This window comes from Salvelinus sp. IW2-2015, unplaced genomic scaffold, assembly GCF_002910315.2.
Source record: "Salvelinus sp. IW2-2015 unplaced genomic scaffold, ASM291031v2 Un_scaffold1687, whole genome shotgun sequence".
Classification (NCBI taxonomy): Eukaryota; Metazoa; Chordata; class Actinopteri; order Salmoniformes; family Salmonidae; genus Salvelinus; species Salvelinus sp. IW2-2015.
In genome coordinates, this window is record NW_019943086.1 from 155,073 (window position 1) to 174,755 (window position 19,683).

Sequence of the window (19,683 nt, forward strand, 5' to 3'; positions counted from 1 at the left end):
CATCTGAAACATAAGATGAGGAATATTACACCAATCAATGCACATCACTGGCAATGCAGAGTGTTCGTCAATGGACAATATCAAAAAGTTATTTTCACCTGAACATTAATGCTGTGAAAGGATTCCTATTCACAAAATCGGCCTCATGGGCACCTGAGGGGGCTTTTATCCTTATGTGTGTGCAGTCCACTGCACCAATGACATTTGGGAAACCTGCACACAAAGTAATGAGTATCCTACTATGTGTAACAGTTGTCCTGTAATTTGTAGATCCTCTTACCTGCAATCCTATAGAACTCCTCTTTGATGTCACAGAGTCTTCTGTGGCCAGGAAGGAGATGAGACATCTGCTAATGCTTTGATAGCCAGACACACACTCCTTATTGTGCGGCAAATTGTGGCCTTGTTCAGCTGTTCTGCATCCCCCACTGAGTACAGGAAGGCCCACTAGAAAAAGCGCAAGGCCACACAAACCATTTGCTCCACACTCAGTGCATGGCTCCGTGCAGTGCGGTGCTTAATCCTGGGACAGTAGTCTGCATAGATACCTGATGCCATCTGCAGAAAACCTGTATCTTTCATATAGATGGTCATCAGGGAAGGCCAGTGGGTCCAACCGGTCCCTGAAGACCCTTTCTCGCCTGAAGGCTCTCCTCAGCACAAGTGCTTCTTCATCCACCACATCTCGCACGAATGGGCATGCCATTGTCAGAGCAGAAAGGAACACACAATTTTGGGCCTTTATATAGGCTAGTGGCCACACCTGGTGCTGGGGGGGTGGGCAAAAGAGGGCGATGCCTTATAACGATGACTTGGTTGTACTGATTGCTGGGAAAATAAAAAAACCTTAGAAAGATGCCACCGTCCTGTGTGCTCACAATAAGAGCTCATATGTCATGGCTCACTTGACTTTACGAGAATATACCTAATTTTTTATTTTGAGCTGTGTCATCTTCTTGGAGCTGGGGGGAGGAAGAAGAAAAATAATGATTAATACATTTGTGTTACAGTATCATACAGTGTACATTGAAGGCATATCTCACCTCCCTCTCAAGTTTTTTTATTTCAAGGTCCAGTTTCCTAATTGTCCTCTTTTTTATTTCGGACTCCAGTGCAAGATTTTCCATCTTTTTCTTCTTGTACTGAATGTCTATGTCGCCAGTTCTATTTGGCGCCGGAGGTGGTTGCCATACAACTTTCTGATAGCTTGTGAGCTCTGTGAACACCAATACAATTAGCGCAGCTGGAATTTGGCAGGATGTGGTGTTCCTTTATTAATACGCACTATGTTGCCAGGCTGGTTTTCCCACTGTAAGCATCTGGGTCCTGTAAAAGAAATTAGATTTTTTGATTTTGATGAGGACTCCTCACCATTGTAGAGTAAATAGTACTTTCACAGTCTTAACATGATACCTCATGCCTTCTGGAATCCAGAGAGATGGCTCCTCCTCATCATCGTCTCCATCATGTGCTGTTGCTGCTGCACTGGGGCCTTCACCCTATCACATTTAATCGGATTCATATTGAAGCTAGTAGACAAGACATGCCAGGCCTACAGTATGCCTTTGATGGAGTACTCACTGGATCAGCATCGTCTGGTGCTTGTGCTGGTGGCTCTAACAGGAACACAGTGCTGCCAGACACTGCAAGGCAATAGGTAAACCAAAGTCAGACAGTCCAAATTGATTCAATATGAATGTGGTTGTATCCCATGTAGAGATGGAAGGACATACCTTGAATGAAGCGGGTGGCATCTTGGGAGGACCTATGCTCGTCTCTTTCCCCCAGGGATCCCCTCTAAGACGGGCCTGCCTTTATTTAGCTCAAGGCCATGTCCTCTGCTGGGGTAAGGTCAGCCTTTGGTGACCACCCACCCGTGCCTTGTCTGGGTATTCTTTTCACTGCTAAAACAGTACAGACAATGTGTGAGCAGGCACCTTCTGGTACAATATATGCTTGTGCTTTGTTAAATATTAGTCAGGGACCATACCATTCTGCAGAATGTTCTTGTATTTGATTTTGACCTACTGCCATGTCCGTTTTGGCCCGTTCATGTTTAATCTACACACACACACACACACACAACACACAACACACACATTTAATGGAGTCACACTGCAAAAAATTACTTGGTATTTTTGTCTTGTTTTCAGTAAAAATATCAAAAAATTTATCATAGCTTTATACAGTGTGATGGAGTTACTTTACACAATTTCACTCATATCTGCAGTCCATTTCAATTAAAAATTTAACCGTTTCATAATTACAGTACAACTGCATTTTTGGAGATGTGAATTAAATATTTGAATTGTAATTGTGATGTTTCAGCGGAGCGGTGAGTGTGTAATTGTGCACTACTTACGCATTCAGGCGGTCTGCAATACTTTGCCACGCTTTTTCTTTGCTTTATCACTGTGGCGGTGTTGCCTTTCTTCTTAATTATATCTTTTACCTCCTCGTATGCCTCCATGAGGATTTGTGCTTCCGACGGGGAAAAGTACGCGGCTCTAGTTGCCATGGTAAATCAGTTAATCTGTGATCTGTGGCGGGGTCTATTTGAGTGAGCCGTGAGCGCGCACCTATCCAGGATTGGTTTCACCTGGCTTAATGAATCCGTGTCTGCTCATCCTGGCTTGGTCTTTGTGCAACCAATTAAGCCTGGACGCACATGTTTTGGCTTCATTGAGCTCAGCTGAGTCATTTATCCCGGATGTCTTAATTCTACTTTTGTGCAACAGGCCCCTGCACGGTGCCAGGGGAGTTGTTTCTAAATCGGGATGTAGCATAATGCTAAAAATGCCTATTGCCTATTGGAGCAACAGGTGAGAGGGGGGTATGTTGGGCGCTTTTTTTTTATACATTCAGCATCACTACGTCAAGGCAAATATAGTATATCCAAAGATATCTACGTATATTTCAGGAAGTTGTGTATCCCTGGAAATGATCAGAATGCATGTAAACATAACCCTTTTGAAAACAGCTTGTCTCTTGGCTCAATTTACCTCGGGTGTGGAGTAAATTGAGTATGGGGACAGGGTAGCCTAAGCATATGGAAACATTTCTAACTACATTTTAAAACATTTACGTGTAACCTCATATCCCAGCGATAATACATTGTATTACACCGGGAAAGAAAATACCAATTGTGTCCAAGAGGGGCACAAACTCAACCGAGGAAGGCATTAAACTTGACCAATCACTCAAATGCGAGGCGTCTTAAATACTATTCATATTATGCATAAAACGGACTAAATGTAATCATCATTTGTATGGGGTGTGTTGATTAGCCGTTGGCTCAACTGTCCCCTCGCCAAATCAGAATCACCGTTATTCGCCCAGTACATTTTTACACATACTCAGAATTTTACTTGGTGATATGGTGCTGCTAGTGATGGACAACATTTAGAGACAGAATACCGACAGCAGAGTTTCAACAAAGTTTACATACATTATATGTACACAATAATAATGGTACAATTTACCCCAAATAAACTGTGGGTTAACTGGGTGCAAGGGTGCACGTCCATGCTAGGTTTAGGACCTCATATTGTAGCTTATAGAGACCCCAACTGATGTAGAAAACTAGTGGAGGCTGCTGAGGGGGGACGGCTCATAATAATGGCTGGAACGGCGCGAATGGAATGAAAAAAGGAAACCATGTGTTTGATGTAGTTGATACCATTCCACTGATACCAGTCCAGTTGTTACCACCAGCCCGCCCTGCCCAATTAAGGTGCGAACTATATACTTTAAAACTAGCCTATAACTGGCACCATGAAACCTATATCACAATAAATGTATTTTACTTTATGAAAATCTGTTTTTTGGACAGCTTTTTCCATGTGTTTTTTTCCTTCACAGACTCTATGAAATAATGACCTCTTCCTAAATATTTGTTCACATGATTCATTTTGTGTATGGTTTCCTATAAACAACTAACCCTTTGGCTCAATTTACCCACTCTCCCATATATATATATCTAGATTATAAATCTGCCTTAACTTTCTGTTACCTGTGTTTATCTGATTGCTTAGCAGTGCAGTAAGAAGTACTTCCTTTCTTCAAAACCTACTTCCTTTCTTCAGAACCCACTTCGCTCTCAAAGCTTCACAGCTCTCACCAGACTTATCCATTTCTTTATCACTCAAGGTGGATTATACTAATTAATACAAATTTTGATCCAATTGTGCAAACAGATCCGCAAGGAAAATTGATTATTTTAAATATGTTATTGGACCAAAAACAGATATGGCTAATTAATCTATATGGGCCAAATAATGATGATCCACACTTTTTAGAAAATACAAGCATGGAAATAATCTATTATTATGGTGGGAGATTATAATACAGTTTTAAGTACCAGAATGGATTGTAAAGGAAATCACTCTACAAACTACGTGGACATTGGAAATTGAATCAAAGCCTATTAGATGACAATTTGTTCTTAACTAAGACAATACAACATAGTACAACATAGGTACATCAGATTCCCTTATTGTATGGGACACTTTCAAATGTACTTTTAGAGGCCATTCAATACAATACTCACCATTAAAACAAAATCAGTTTAGGTCAAAAGAGATAGAGGAAGTACCAGCGCAGGTAAATGGTAATGGAAACTGTACTATAGAGGCACAAAATAGGTTAAAGGAAAAACAAAAATAATTGGAGGTACTTATTCAAGAACGATCAAGTGTAATGTATTACAAAAATAAAGCGAATTGGATGGAAAATTGTGAAAAATGCACAAAATATTTCTTGAATCTTCAACATAGAAATTCTACCAATTTCTTTTTACAGAAACTCGTTACAAATGATGGAGTTATCCATGATTCACCAATTATATTCTGAAAGAGGAAGCTAAATATTTAAATGATTTGTTTTCTTTTAAGTATTATTTCCACTGAAGGATGTTAACGGTAAGGATTTCTTTCCTAATAATAATGTAAAATTAACAAATTTACAGAAAGACCCGTGTGAAGGCCAACTTACAGAAGAATAACATTTTGAGGCAATAAAATCTTTTCAGTCTGGAAATACACCAGGGCTTGATGGTATACCAGTAGAGGTATATCAGACCTTTTTTGATGTACTCAAAGATCCATTATTAGCATGTTTTAATTACTCTTATACAAATGGTAGACTTTCAGGTGCTCAACAAGCTCTGATTTCATTACTACTAAAACAGGACCCAGGTGGTAAGTATAAAGATCCAGTCCATTTAAAAAACTGGAGGCCTCTAACACTTCAGTGTTACGATGCGAAAATCCTGGCGAAATGCATAGCATATAGAATAAAAAAGGTTTTAACAGATATTGTTCATCCTGTGCAGACAGGTTTTTTACATGGAACGATATATTGGAGATAATATACGGCAATTACTTGAAACAATTGAACATTATGAAACATCAAAGATACCAGGTCTGGTCTTCATAGCAGATTTTGAAAAGGCGTTTGATAAAGTACGACTAGAATGTATATATAAATGCCTGGATTACTTTAATTTCTGTGAATCTCTTATACAATGGGTTACAGTTATGTACAGCAACACCAGATGTAAAATGGGATGATAGTGAAGTAGACATACTTGGTATTCACATCTCAAAAAACATAAATTAATTTACCACAATTAATTTCAATAGAAAGTTAACAAAAATAAATAAGATTCTGCAACCATAGAGGTAAATACTTTAAAAACTTTTTTGAAAGGCTCATCCTTTGTTCAAAAATTGCCTTTTTGCCTTTATACAGATTACTTCTCATTTCCGACTAATTGAAAATGACATTTTGTTTAAAGTATCACCCTTTCTTAAACAAGCCATACAAAGCTGGTTACAATTTCAGTTTTAAACTCCAGAAAAGATAGAACAAATATTACAACAAATGTTATGGTTCAACTCAAATATACTGATGAATAAAAACACATTCTTTATGGAAATGTTTAAAATTGGTATTATATTTATTAATGGTATTATGAATAGAAACGGAGGAGTTGTCACATGCAGCTATCGAAAATATATGGGAATGTCTGCTCAATCCAAACTTACAACCAACTGATTGCAGCACTACCACAAAAATGGAGGCGGCAAGTGGAAAAGGGAGAAGGTAGGGAACTTGTTTGCCTGCCATATATTAAAGACACAAATTGGCTGAAAGGAACTGGCATAAATAGAAAAATATACCAGTTTCATCTGAGGACAAAAATTTGACAGCTGCAGGTTGCAAAATAAATGGGAGGAGCTTTTCGATGTCCAATTCCATGGCAATGGTTTATGAACTGGTACAAAAAACTACACTTGATTCAACACTTAGAGTTTTTCAGTTCAAATTATTATATAAAATTCTTGCCACTGACAGAATGCTATATATATGGGGCATACAACAATCTCAGCTCTGTAGATTTTGCTGCGAAGAGACAGAATCAATAGATCATTTATTCTGGTATTGCCCCTATGTAGCTTATTTCTGGTCACAGCTTCAGGAATGGTTAAAAAATCACAACATGCACTTAAAATTAACCTTACAAATAGCAGTGTTGGGCGATTTGGAAAGCCATAGTCAGTCAATAAATAATATTATAATACTCATAGAAAAGGTTTATCTTTAGCTCACAATCTGTGGATACTATACGATTAGAAAGGTTAAAACATGTTGTTAAACATCATAGCACAATTGAAAAATACATGGCACATGGAAACCAAACGAGGGTGGTCTATGGTGATAAGTGGGATGTGCTGAGAGTGGCTGAGGGTTTGGATTAAAGAGTTTATGTTTGGTTAGGTATTATTGTTATGTGACTGCTTTATAGAAAAGTACCATGTATGTAAAATGTATATGTAAAATGTATGTATATGTAGCAAAAAAGCTGGGGGAAAAATTAGGATATTTGTCCTTCGAAGGGGGGGGGGGTAGTAGAGGGGTAAAAAAAAATACAAATAAAAAACGAAATGTACCCTTCAGCCAATGGTAAACATATAATAAGAAAAAATGCTGTAGGAACATTAATGAGAATCAGTCATTTGTTTTTTTGGTTGGCAACTGTTTATTGTTTCTGCAGACTCTGAGGCTCAGCCCAGTCATCTCTGTTTGTTACAGTAATCTGTGTACGCTGTATGAGTAGTGAATGCTCAGAGGCCTGAGGCGAAGGTGGAGGGAGATGTGTAGAGGGTCGTCCCTGCTGCTGCTCCCTGGGCTGTAACAGTTCACCCAGGGTCATGTGATGTGGCCTGGCTTCTGTGAAAATCCAGGTTGAGTTGAGAAGGAGCAGACCACAGAGTCAATGAAACCACGTGACCTCTGACTGAGAGAGATATGGTTGAAACACACACACACCACACAGGCACAGACACATTCATCCGACATACGCGCACGCACGCACGCACACACGCACGCACGCACGCCTGCACGCACGCACACACACTAAACATGATAGGCAAAATATGACATTCAGTTAACCCACAAGAGTCAATGTAGCTCAAAAACCTGTTGTGTACATGTCCGTAAAGAATGTCAATGTCATTTCTCTCAGTCTGATCTGAGTATGTTTGACTGGACGGTGAATTTAAATAAGAACGGCTGCTGCTTACAGTGAAGAAAATGACTGGTCCTCAGATGAGTGTAATGTAGTCCTATTCACTCTGAAGTTACCTTGTCATCAAAGCAACAGAGCAAGAGAGAGAGAGAGGCAGACGAKATAAGAGAGTCTTAAAGATTGTTTTGGAACCTAATATCACCGTTTTTGATGAAAGAGAGACAGACGACGGACAAACGGCAGTGGAAAGAAAGGGGGAGGAAGATGGGTAAGTTTAGGGTTTTAAGCGGCACAGTGGTTCAGAGTGAACTAGGGGGGTCGTCATAGAGAGAAAGAGAGATAGGAGTCTTTTGAAATGGCAGTTTCCCTTGTGACTCATCTTTTGAATAATACTCTGACACACTGTGATCCCCAGTTCAGTCACACAGTCAGAGGGTCCAGAGTCACATCTATCTCATTCTCTCATCCTCTCTGAAACACGGTAAGTCAGACTCTACACTTCCCTACTGAAATAAGTTTTGTTCAGGTCTGTCGTTAGAGTCCTGGGCTTGCTTGATGTATCTATAATGGTATACAGTTGGACGTGTTTATGTCATCGGTTTTGTTACCACTTTGTTTTTCACTGTCAGCATGTAGGCATTTTGTCTGGAGTCTGTATCATGTTTTCTACTTTAGGTGTTTCTCATGTCCTTGAAACTGTCTCTTATAGTTACTGTTGGGGCCTACGATAATGTCCTGCCATTGCAATGCTTTATCTCTTGATAATATATTGTTGGATGATATCTTTATGAATGCAGTATACACTGAGTGTACAAAACATTAGGAACACCTGCTCATTCCATGACATAGACTGACCAGGTGAATCCAGGTGAAGCTCTGATTCCTTTTTGATGTCACCTGTTAAATCCACTTCAATCAGTGTAGATGAAGAGGAGACAGGTTACAGAACGATTTTTAAGCCTTGAGACATTGTGTATGTGTGCCTTTCAGAGGGTGAATGGGCCAGACTAAAGATTGAAGTGCCTTTACGGTAGTAGGTGCCAGGTGCACCGGTTTGAGTGTGTCAAGAACTACAACGCTGCTGGGTTTTTCACACTCAACAGTTTCCCGTGTGTATCAAGAATGGTCCACCACCCAAAATACATCCAGCAAACTTGACAACTGTGGAAAGCATTGGAGTCAACATGGGCCAGAATCCCTGTGAAACGCTTTCGACACCTTGTAGAGTCCATGCCACGACGAATTGAGGCTGTTCTGAGGGCAAAAGTGGATGCAACTCAATATTAGGGAACTGTTCCTAATGTTTTGTACACTCAGTGTATGTCAATGTTCTGAAGTTCATGTAAAATATGTTAAATATTGACTGTCTTCCTCTTTTTCTATTCATTCCTCTCAGATGCATCTCTTCTGGTGGATCACCCACATCTTTCTATCCCTCCCTTCTCTCCTCTCTCTTGTCCAATCCCTCACGTGCAACAAGGAGAGACAGTATGCTTGGCCACTGTCTGTAAGCCAATGGTGCTGCAACAAGTGTCCACCAGGTAAGCCATTTGAGAAATACTTTTATCAGGTGTGTGTGTGTGCACGTATAATTTAATGTGTTGCCCTTTACAGGTCAGCATATGGTGAGACGCTGCGCCGGTCAGAACAGCCCTACCCAGTGTGCTGACTGCACCAGCGGCTACTACTCAGACAGCTACAACTTCGACATAAGCTGCAAATCCTGCGATGGCTGCAGCATGAGTGGGTGTCTACACATTTCCAGCAACCTATGATTGGCACTGATGCTTGTCTTGTTGTCTGTCTAAAACTGTTACTCACCTGTTTTTCTAAGTCATAGTTACGAAGGACTTAGATGAAAACACATAGCCTGCTAGGGATTTCCCCCTTCACTGTACCATGGTGGGACACAGTCAGAGAGAGAGGGGGAAGGGGAGGGGGGCACTGAGAAACACTGACTCACCCACCCAGGAGTAGAGGAGGGTTGGGAGGCCTGCAGGGCAGAAGGGATGGCATGTCTACCAAGTAATGTCAAGGATATCAGTGGTGATGGGGGGTACAGTGGGAGGGGTTAGTGGTAGACAGATATCATCTCACCGGTGGAAATAACCTTTTACTTTAGAGATAAACATTGGAAAGTGCAGCTGACAGAACATTTTCATTACATGTTGTCATCGAGTGTAGTGGGGGACAAAAATAGAGATGAACTATTTTTAAACAGAGGGTAAAGACAGAGGTGAGAGAGGTTTGAGAGTAGCCACAGACTCGGTGAACACATTTTAACTGTCATTCACTCTAGTCGTGTGTGTGTGTGTGTGTGTGTGTGTGTGTGTGTGTGAAAGAGAAGGGTGGGGTCAGACGGTAATATACACTTCAGTTCGTTGTGAGTCAAAACCTGATTCAACAAGGTCCTATGAGTCATTTTGAAGATGAGTTATTTCATCATATTCAGGCATGATTTCAGATTGTGTTTGACAACGTGACAAAAACACTATGTCAAAGTCAGTATACATGAAGTCACACAGACAAATAGACCACCTATGACTTGTGTTCCGTTACAGAGCTGCAGTATGTGTCTCGCTGTTCCACCAAGCAGAATGATGTGTGCAGCTGTAAACCAGGCTACCGCTGCAGAGGCAGTGGCACCTGTCRGYACTGTGAGGAGATCCCCAGCCCGAACACACCCAAACTCATACCGACACCTCCCATCATGCCAGCTACAGTGTCAAACCACTCGGTGCCTGGTATCTCTAATCATAGACTTAAACCTGTCACCAAACCTGCTACTGGGCCCAACACAAAACCAAACCAAGGTAAACTACAATACAATGGATACAAATGATGAAAATGGCCTGAAAGTGTTCAAAGTGACATGTAAAACTGCCATGAGAGCTACATAGTTCTCTCTCCCAAAACCCCAAACCTTATACAATGTCGGTGTTCATGTGTTTTATGGCCCTGACCTCTCTCTCTACTCCCCTCTCTCTCTCATACACACACAAACAGATGATAGCAAGTGGCTCCCGGTGTGTGTGTCTGCAGTGTGTGTGTGTCTACTGCTCACCTGCCTTGTTGCCATCTCAAAGCTCAAACCTGTTCTGCGATGGATTGGTTCAACAAACAGTAAGTCCACGTCACTGTTGATCTGTCCTGTAGTTCTATTGAACACAATACATATGCACGCACATTTGACCTAACCCTCATCTTATTGGTCCATCAGGCTTCTGGTCTCCCAAAAAGACTACTCCAGCGAATCAGAGCACAGCGGAAGAGGAAGTGCCCATGCCGATCCAGGAAGTGTGTGGAAAGCCAGAGCTGCTACTGGACGTATGATGGAGGATGTGGGTGTCGAAGGAGAGGATGAGAACTCACAAGCGAGCTGGGAGACCCAGGAGACAAACAGACTACCTCACATTCCCATTGATGTGAAACTAACCTGAAGGCTAGACAGGCTGCTGTATTGTTTTAATGCAGTGGCTTCTGATCTAGGCCTTTCAGAGAGGACAAGAAAATAGGACAAAAAGACACTTTGAAGTATCAAGACACAGGCTAAAGATGAGAGGGAGTCTGTGACCGAGAAAGAGCAGAGAGTGAGATTGAGAAACGAAGAGTGAACAAGACACACACACACACACACACACACACACACACACACAATCATTTGTGTGCTGAATACATGTACTGTACATGTTTATGTTGAAGATGTTTTACACCTTCATTACAATTATGCTTTTTGCTGTATCTATGCTTTATGCTAGTGTTAACTCTTACATAGTAGTGGCTGTTTAAAATATACAGTGCTGTATTTTAAATAAAGAACAGAATCACAAATGTTACAGGCCTACTGTAATTTCATACAATCGCCCCATCACCTGTATTCATTGAAAAATTATATTTAATATTTTAATTTGTGCAAAAACAGTTCAAGGTGCCACATGAACACAGAAAAAAACAGTTTGCAGCAGTTGAGACTGAAAGCTTATTATACAGTTCAATAAAAGGAGAGCAAGTGGATGTGTACATGACCAGCATAGTGAGATGTCTAGCTCTATCTAGGTCTAGGACAGGAAATAATGGCAATTCTAGAGTTTTGGAACAGGAAATAATGGCCATTCTAGAGTTTTGGGACAGGAAATAATGGCCATTCTAGAGTTTTGGGACAGGAAATAATGGCCATTCTAGAGTTTTGGGACAGGAAATAATGGCCATTCTAGAGTTTTGGGACAGGAAATAATGGCCATTCTAGAGTTTTGGGATTCACCGGTGTTCTTCTGAGAGTAAGGGCTCCATTCAATCTGTATCTCAGAAGTTCAGCTTTACAGCCTGATAGAAATGTAAAGGCAATGTTCTCGCGTCAGTGGAGACTGCATCCACGTTAAACACTGCATATGTCGGCTCAATCAAAATGACCTTTACATTTCTATCAAGCAATCTGTAACGCTTCAGTGATACAGACTGAATAGACCCCCAGGTAGATGTTGTCCCTTACCACTGATCCAGGGTCAGACCAGTCTTAATCCTTCTTATGATTAACATTAGGATGTAGGGTTGGCTAAACTGATCCTAGAAGGGAAGCTTTCACTTGGAGCCTCCTCTGTCCTCAATCTCCCTCCCCTCAATGCACCTCCTCTTTAGAAACATGACTGTCCTTCCCTTGTTCCTGTGAAGGGAAGAATATACAGTCCATCTCTCCATCCCTTTCCTCCTGGGATAGATGGATGTTAGGGGAGAATGTGGGGTGGGTCGGACATACTTCCTCATCCCTCTCTTTCTGCCCTCTCTCTTCCGTCCCTCCACCCATACCAGTGAACTGGTTGAGTAAACTGAAGATGACTGTTCCAGCATTGTGGACATGGACTGGGCCTGAGAGAGACACAGAGAGAAAGTGATATTAGATTCTATATTCATCATCAGCCTTACTCACTATGGATCTTGAAACTAATCAACTTCCCATGCTAATCCCCCATGGACTTCAAAGCATCATCTCTGCAAAACTCCAAGTTAAACGACTGACGTGCATCTATAGGAAAAACCACAAGAGTGACTCAACCATATTTAGATTTCTTTTTAAATCAAGATCTTGGGGTCAAAATAATTCTTTGTATGTATCCATAGTACCCATATTTGCTGCTGTAAAAGGTGGTGGATCCACTGTCTGGTGCTTAATTCTGGGCTGTGTCTCTCTGGCACAGTGTTGATGAGTTGGCTCTTTGGTCTTATTAGGCGACGCTTCTCTTACTCCCTTCATAAGAGCACAGAAATTCACCAGAAATCCAGTTATTGGAATACACAATTGTCAACAATGCCTATTTAGGGTTTAGGTCAGGAACACATGAATGACAATGTAAACATTACACACACAATGTAGTAAGTTACCGTAGGTATTATACATACCTTGTTACAGAACTTGAGAGCTGTAAAATAACAGACACAAATCTATTATTGAACCCAGCAAACTGATGGTAAGCCACTCATGGGTACTTCATTGATTAATCATCTATGATTGAAAGGGCAATGTTTTATCATCTTAACTCTGCATTTGAATGCTTTCTAGGTACATGTAGACACTAGAAACTGGTAAGTAGGTCTGCACAGAGAGAGTGTTGCAATCTTTTAATTCAATTACATTCACAAGAAGCTACAGTTGGCTCCCAGTGCTGACCTATCCTGAGATCTGACATCACTGTCTAATCCTTCCTCATCTCATTCTGGTGTCCAGAGAGAGAGTCTGCTCTAACACAATGATCTAACTACAGTTGAGACTGAACAGAGGAACACTGCCTTACCTTGTTTGAAACAGGCTTCATCTCCTGGGCGACGGATACATAACAGAATGATAACGGCTAGGATTCCAATGACCACCATAGGACACAAAATGGCTGCCAAGTGTTTGCTGGCGTCAGCTGGTGGGGAAAGGAGATGGAGAAACTACTGTATCTGTACCTTCTCACAGGTTCAATATATTCTGACTGTAATGAAAATAACTGATCGACACACACACACACACACACACACACACACTCACCTGTGGTGTGATGAGTGGCATTGCCTGCTTGTGAGACTGGTGGTCGTGGAGTGTCACAGCTGGGTGAGACAGAGGTAAGGACTCATCATGTAACATATCCATACACATTCACAGCCTGTCAACACTGAAGTGGGGCCAGTGAGCTGAGAAATGTATTTAATTTCCCAAATATCCATTAAATATCCAGATCTTCTGGTTGTTTGAAGGTTATATACCATAAAATAACAACTTTGCTAGAGGTGGCCCTCCTGGCAGGAGAAGGCTTCAACCAGAGCCTGTTTATCAGTCTGGTTCCAGTATGTGACAGTATGTTTAAGTYGGGAGAATAAAAAAGGATAAAGGCTCACTTGGGAGGTTGACAGCGTCCAGCGGAAGAGGAAGTCCTGCTGTGTTCAGAGGAAGTTCCTGTCTGGTTGTTTCTGATGCCCACTACTGTAATCAGAGCAGAGTGCACACAGGCAGGAAAACATCAACATCTATCCACAGCCAAACACTGATTCAATACCCAGAACCTGGCAAGAATACAACACAGTGAAGGAAGACAGGCATAAGAGAAGGCCAGTGGGCAACACACACACCATCGCTAGGTGGCAGGGGAGGTGTGGGCAGCTGAGGGATCTTCTCACAGTCTCTACAGTTTCCTGTCTGGTCGTCTTTGTCAGTGCAGGAAAACCAGCCTCCAAGCGACATCTAGCGTTCGATATAGAAGTACACGCTTCATCCTCCACCAGGTGCAAATCTGACCACACACCCAAACACACACACACACCACACACACACACACACACACACACACACACACACACCACACACACACACACACACACACACACACCACACACCACACACACACACACACCACAACACACACACACACACACACACACACACCACACACCACACACACACACACACACACACACACACACACACACAACCACACACACAACACACACACACACACACACACACACACACACCCACACACACACACACACACACACACACACACACACACACACCACACACACACACACACACACACACACACACACACACACACACACACACAACACACACACACACACACACACACACACACACACACACACACACACACACACCACACACACACACACACACAACACACACACACACACACACACACACACACACACACACACACACACGCACACCACAGCCAGAACAAAAAGTTTAGTACAGCTATTACATGGTAATAAATAGTGTCCATACTGTACACATACCTTAATAACTTCTGGTAAGAAATGACATGTATGGCATATGGAAATCATAAGAGGGCAGTTTATGCAGATAGGTGGGATGGACAGAGTAGCTGAGGGTGGGTTTAGCAGATAGGTGGGATGGACAGAGTAGCTGAGGGGTGGGTTTATGGAGATAGGTGGGATGGACAGAGTAGCTGAGGGGTGGGTTTATGCAGATAGGTGGGATTGACAGAGTAGCTGAGGGGTGGGTTTATGCAGATAGGTGGGATTGACAGAGTAGCTGAGGGTGGTTTATGGAGATAGTGGATTGACAGAGTAGCTGAGGGGTTTATGCAGATAGGTGGGATGGACAGAGTAGCTGAGGGGTGGGTTTATGAGAGATAGGGATTGAACAGAGTAGCTGAGGTGGTTTTATGGAGATAGGTGGGATTGACAGAGTAGCTGAGGGGTGGTTTATGGAGATAGGTGGGATTGACAGAGTAGCTGAGGGTGGTTATGGAGATAGGGGGATTGACAGAGTAGCTGAGGGGTGGGTTTTAAAAACTCATGTTCTTAATAGTTATGACTGAAAACACGATGTATTAGTACTATCTATCTAGATCTAATGTATATCAAAATACCAAATTACTTTATTCCTGCTATGTAACCACTGCAAAAAAATATATATATAAAAAATACCATGCATGTAAAATGTGTGTAGAATGTACAGTGAATTCAGAAAGTAATTCAGACCCCTTGACTTTTCCACATTTTGGTACGTCACAGCCTTATTCTAAATGGATTAAAGAAAACATTTTCCTCATCAATCTACACACAATACCCCACAATGACAAAGCCAAAACAGGTTTAGAAATGTGCATCCGTTTCCATTGATCATCCTTGAGATGGTTTCTACAACTTGATTGGTGTAACGTTCGTCTAAGTCGTTCTCCTCCTCAGACGAGGAGGAGCAAGGATCGGACCAACATGCAGCGGGTGATGAATACATGATAATTATTTTAAACAAGACGACGAACACGACGAACACACTTGATAACTACAAAACAATAAACGATGTGAACAAACCTGAACTAGAGAACAATAACGCACTAACAGGAACGAACACATACACAACGAAAACGAAACAGTCCCGTGTGGTGCGACATACAACAGACACAGGAACAATCACCCACAAACAAACAGTAGAACAGCCTACCTTAATATGGTTCTCAATCAGAGGAAACGTCAAACACCTGTCCCTGATTGAGAACCATATAAGGCTAATAGAAAAGAACGCAACAAGAAACACATAACATAGAATGCCCACCCCAACTCACGCCCTGACCATACTAAACAAATACAAAAACAAAGGAAAACAGGTTAGGAACGTGACAATTGGAGTCCACCTGTGGTAAATTCAATTGATTGGACATATTTGGAAAGGCACACACCTGTCTACAAAGGTCCCAGAGTTTATAGTGCATATCAGAGCAAACACCAAGTCATGAGGTCAAAGGAATTGTCCGTAGAGCTCCGAGACAGGATTGGTCGAGGCACAGAATCTGGGGAAGGGTACCAAAACATTTCTGCAGCATTGAAGGTCCCCAAGAACACAGTGGCCTCCAACATTCTTAAATGGAAGAAGTTTGGAACCACCAACACTCTTCCTAGAGCTGGCCGCCCAGCCACACTGAGCAATCGGGGGAGAAGGGCCTTGGTCAGGGAGGTGACCAAGAACCCGATGGGCACTCTGACAGAGCTTCAGAGCTCCTCTGTGGCGATGGGAGAACCTTCCAGAAGGACAACCATCTCTTCAGCACTCCACCAATCAGGCCTTTATGATAGAGTGGCCAGACGGAAGCCACTCCTCAGTAAAAGGCACATGACAGCCCGCTTGGAGTTTGCCAAAAGGCAATTAAAGGATTCTCAGACCATGAGAAGATTCTCTGGTCTGATGGAACCAAGATTGAACTCTCTGGCATGAATGCCAAGCATCACGTCTGGAGGAAACCTGGCACCATCCCTACGGTGAAGCATGGTGGTGGCAGCATCATGCTGTGGGGGTGTTTTTCAGCGGCAGAGACTGGGAGACTAGTCAGGATCAAGGGAAAGATGAACGGAGCAAAGAACAGCGACATCCTTGATGAAAACCTGCCCCAGAGAGCTCAGGACCTCAGACTGGGGCGAAGGTTCACCTTCCAACAGGACTACGACCCTAATCACACAGCCAAGGCAACGCAGGACTGGCTTCAGGACAAGTCTTGAGTGAAGCAGCCAGAGCTCGGACTTGAACCCGATCGAACATCTCTGGAGAGACCTGAAAATAGCTGTGCAGCGACACTCCCCATCCAAACTGACAGAGCTTGACGGGATCTGCAGAGAAGAATGGGAGAAACTAAACAAATACAGGTGTGCCAAGCTTGTAGCGTCATACCCAAGAAGACTCGTGGCTGTAATCTCTGCCAAAGGTGCTTCAACAATGTATTGAGTGAAGGGTCAGAATACTTATGTAAATGTGATATTTCATTTACAAAAACTGTTTTTGCTTTTTCATTATGGGGTATTGTGTGTAGATTGATGAGGGGGAAAAAACGATTTAATACATTTTAGAATAAAGCTGTAACATAACAGTGGATAAAGTCAAGGGGTCTGAATACTTTCCAAATGCACTGTACATACACTACCGTTCAAAAGTTCAGGGTCACTGAGAAATGTTCTTGTTTTTGAAAGAAAAGCAAATTTTTTGTCCATTAAAATAATACAATTCATCATTAGAAAACCCTTTTGCAATTATGTTAGCACATCTGAAAACTGTTGTTCTGATTAAAGAAGCAATAAAACTGGCCTTTAGACTAGTTGAGTATCTGGAGCATCAGCATTTGTGGGTTCGATTACAGGCTCAAAATGGCCCCAAAAAACACAAAAAAATTACAATGATTTAGAAACAATATACAGTTGAAGTATTTCCCACGAAATAAAGATGTTACATTGCTCTGTGAATGAGTTGTGTTTGTGTTCATGTACCACGTTTGCAGTCTTTGAAGCAGGAATGACAACTGGACTCTGCGTTCAATCGTGTTGTGTAGGAACCATCTCGACAGGGAGAGCACTCTGAACAGGACTTCTGATAATGACCTGAGAGAGAGAGAGGGGAGGTGAAACATATCAAATCAGTGTATTGGTCGCATACACAGTTTAGCAGATGTTAAAGCGGGTGCAGCGAAAATGCTTGTGTTACTAGCTCTTAACAACGCAGTAAAATGTCAAATAAGTACACAAATGATTTAAGTGATGTTTTTTATAAGAATTCAAGAACGTCGGGACGAATAAAATCAACAAAATGAATGCAATCTATGCGTATGTACAGTACACTGGAAGAATTTACACAAGATATACTAAGAATGATATGTACAGCAGTAGATATATTAGAATGAGCTATGTTGGGAATACAGTATTTAAATACTCAATGTGAAACAGGAAGTGTCCAGTGGTTTGATGGCTGTAAGACATGGGACAGCAGATATGGAGTAAAGGAAATAAAGTTAGCGAAAAATATAGGGAAATGGGGCGATAGAGAGAACGAGGTAGAAAGAGAGGAGCGAGGAGAGAGTGAAGAGACAAGGGAAGTCAAGACATAAGAGAGCACTACAATAACAATACAAACTGATGGACGCTGCAGTTTTATAAATGTCCTGTAGAAGACTACATGAGTAGCGGATGTCAGAACATAATGCTAACTCTTTTAGACACATAGGCACACGCACATTCAGGTAACGTTTTAGTACACGGTCTGTTGCTGAGTGAGAAGAGAGGGAGCATAGCGGCAGAGAGCAGAGAATAACAGGAAGAGATGGAGGAGCGCACAGAGCGAGAGCCTGTTGGCCTAGTCTGCATACTAATGAAGGATGTGGTCATAGCACAGCGCTCCACTTCTCATCATGAGAGAAACGCTCTCATAGTTTCCTCATGATTCCTAAGAACCTATGCGCACTCACACACATTCTGAAATGATCTGCCTCACTATTAATGTAAAAAATGGTTGATTGTAGAATGATGTGGAGATGAGGGAAGAAAAACAAGGGAACAATAAATAAAATAAAAAGTAAGGGCCTATGATGGAGGGCATTTCTTTCTCACCTGGTGGACACAGTCTGCATTGTCTCCCTCCATCCATGTAATAGCTCTCTGTAGTCTGACAACACAAACACACAGTCTCATGAGGTCTACTGTCATACTGTTGTAACAGATGTCAAARGGTTCTAACAGCTTTCATAAGCAGTCATAACAAATAATAAGACTGGACATAAAAGGGGCAAAATGGTTACCAGAGGATATGAGACTGCTAGGTGTGCAGACATCATTAGCACAGCCACAAAGAACTGTTCCATCACCATTCTATAAACAATGTTAAATCATTAACAATCTGTCTTTTGAGTTCATTCAGTAACATTTCTAAAWAGGTATTAAAAAGTACACACAACAAATGATGCCAAAAGATGTTACAAGGTTACTACATGTTGAAAATCTGTAAGTTTATCACAATTTGATGGTGACTGCACTAACTTCTAGCTTTGAGCCTCATTTCAGTTCAAAATATATCAAATGTAAAAACCTGTGTTGAAAACTACCAACACATAAGATAATCTAGTCTTACCTTTTGCACTGTAGAGACCACACCAAATGCCAAAGTATTTGTTGTCTATAACTTCGACTCTCCCCCCCAACTATTATTTTTTAAGGTGTGTCGCTCTTTTCTCTACCCATCCTTTGCGTCATTATTTCCTTCACCTGTGACATCTTCCTCTCTTCCTGTCTCTCCCGCCCACTGTGTACTGACAGTGATGTTGTGGTGTATTTATAAGTAGAAGACAGACAGCAGACAAGACAGGCATGTCTCAGCAGGG

General features: G+C 41.8%; 2 protein-coding genes and 2 long non-coding RNA genes across 11 annotated transcripts in view; 1 reads left to right on the plus strand and 3 right to left on the minus strand.

Moving 5' to 3' along the window:
- The window catches only part of LOC139024600 (uncharacterized), a 4,344-nt gene extending 2,544 nt beyond the window's left edge, over nt 1–1,800 (minus strand). The window contains exons 1-3 of one of the 2 annotated variants that reach the window (XR_011475935.1): nt 1,734–1,786; nt 1,582–1,643; nt 1,414–1,499 (exon numbers count right to left, since the gene is read on the minus strand). This is a non-coding gene — a long non-coding RNA (uncharacterized lncRNA). Of the gene's footprint in view, nt 1–1,413; nt 1,500–1,581; nt 1,644–1,733 lie in introns of both variants that reach the window. The other variant, XR_011475934.1, reaches the window with a different exon arrangement.
- The window catches only part of cd27 (CD27 molecule), a 17,075-nt gene extending 5,708 nt beyond the window's left edge, over nt 1–11,367 (plus strand). For 2 of the 4 annotated variants that reach the window (XM_024139142.2, XM_070439486.1), the window contains exons 2-7: nt 7,947–8,012; nt 8,928–9,072; nt 9,146–9,274; nt 10,093–10,344; nt 10,538–10,654; nt 10,752–11,367. In XM_024139142.2, coding sequence (XP_023994910.1) covers nt 8,928–9,072; nt 9,146–9,274; nt 10,093–10,344; nt 10,538–10,654; nt 10,752–10,864 — 756 coding nt within the window. In that variant the 5' untranslated portion in view covers nt 7,947–8,012 and the 3' untranslated portion in view covers nt 10,865–11,367. Of the gene's footprint in view, nt 1–2,075; nt 2,834–7,946; nt 8,013–8,927; nt 9,073–9,145; nt 9,275–10,092; nt 10,345–10,537; nt 10,655–10,751 lie in introns of those variants that run through there. The other 2 variants (XM_024139141.2, XM_024139140.2) reach the window with 2 other exon arrangements.
- Nucleotides 577–1,398, minus strand: LOC139024601 (uncharacterized). The gene is made up of 4 exons (XR_011475937.1): nt 1,286–1,398; nt 1,044–1,216; nt 926–962; nt 577–828 (listed from the first exon to the last, which is right to left on the minus strand). It is a non-coding gene; the product is annotated as an uncharacterized lncRNA (long non-coding RNA).
- A 355-nt stretch (nt 11,368–11,722) lies between the features above and the next one.
- Nucleotides 11,723–19,587, minus strand: si:dkey-260g12.1 (uncharacterized). Of its 4 annotated transcripts, XM_024139138.2 has the most exons (12): nt 19,434–19,584; nt 19,105–19,174; nt 18,917–18,971; nt 17,804–17,914; nt 14,135–14,295; nt 13,904–13,988; nt 13,557–13,615; nt 13,318–13,434; nt 12,926–12,945; nt 12,650–12,773; nt 12,285–12,394; nt 11,723–12,191 (listed from the first exon to the last, which is right to left on the minus strand). In XM_024139138.2, exons 5-12 carry the CDS (start codon nt 14,244–14,246, stop codon nt 12,147–12,149), a joined length of 672 nt encoding a protein of 223 aa, XP_023994906.1. In that variant the 5' UTR covers nt 14,247–14,295; nt 17,804–17,914; nt 18,917–18,971; nt 19,105–19,174; nt 19,434–19,584; the 3' UTR covers nt 11,723–12,146. The 4 variants fall into 4 exon arrangements, with proteins under 4 accessions (XP_023994906.1, XP_023994904.1, XP_023994905.1 ...); XM_024139136.2 differs by having other exon boundaries at nt 11,723–12,394; XM_024139139.2 differs by lacking the exons at nt 11,723–12,191; nt 12,285–12,394 and adding an exon at nt 12,401–12,551 and having other exon boundaries at nt 19,434–19,587.
- Nucleotides 19,588–19,683: the final 96 nt, after the last annotated feature.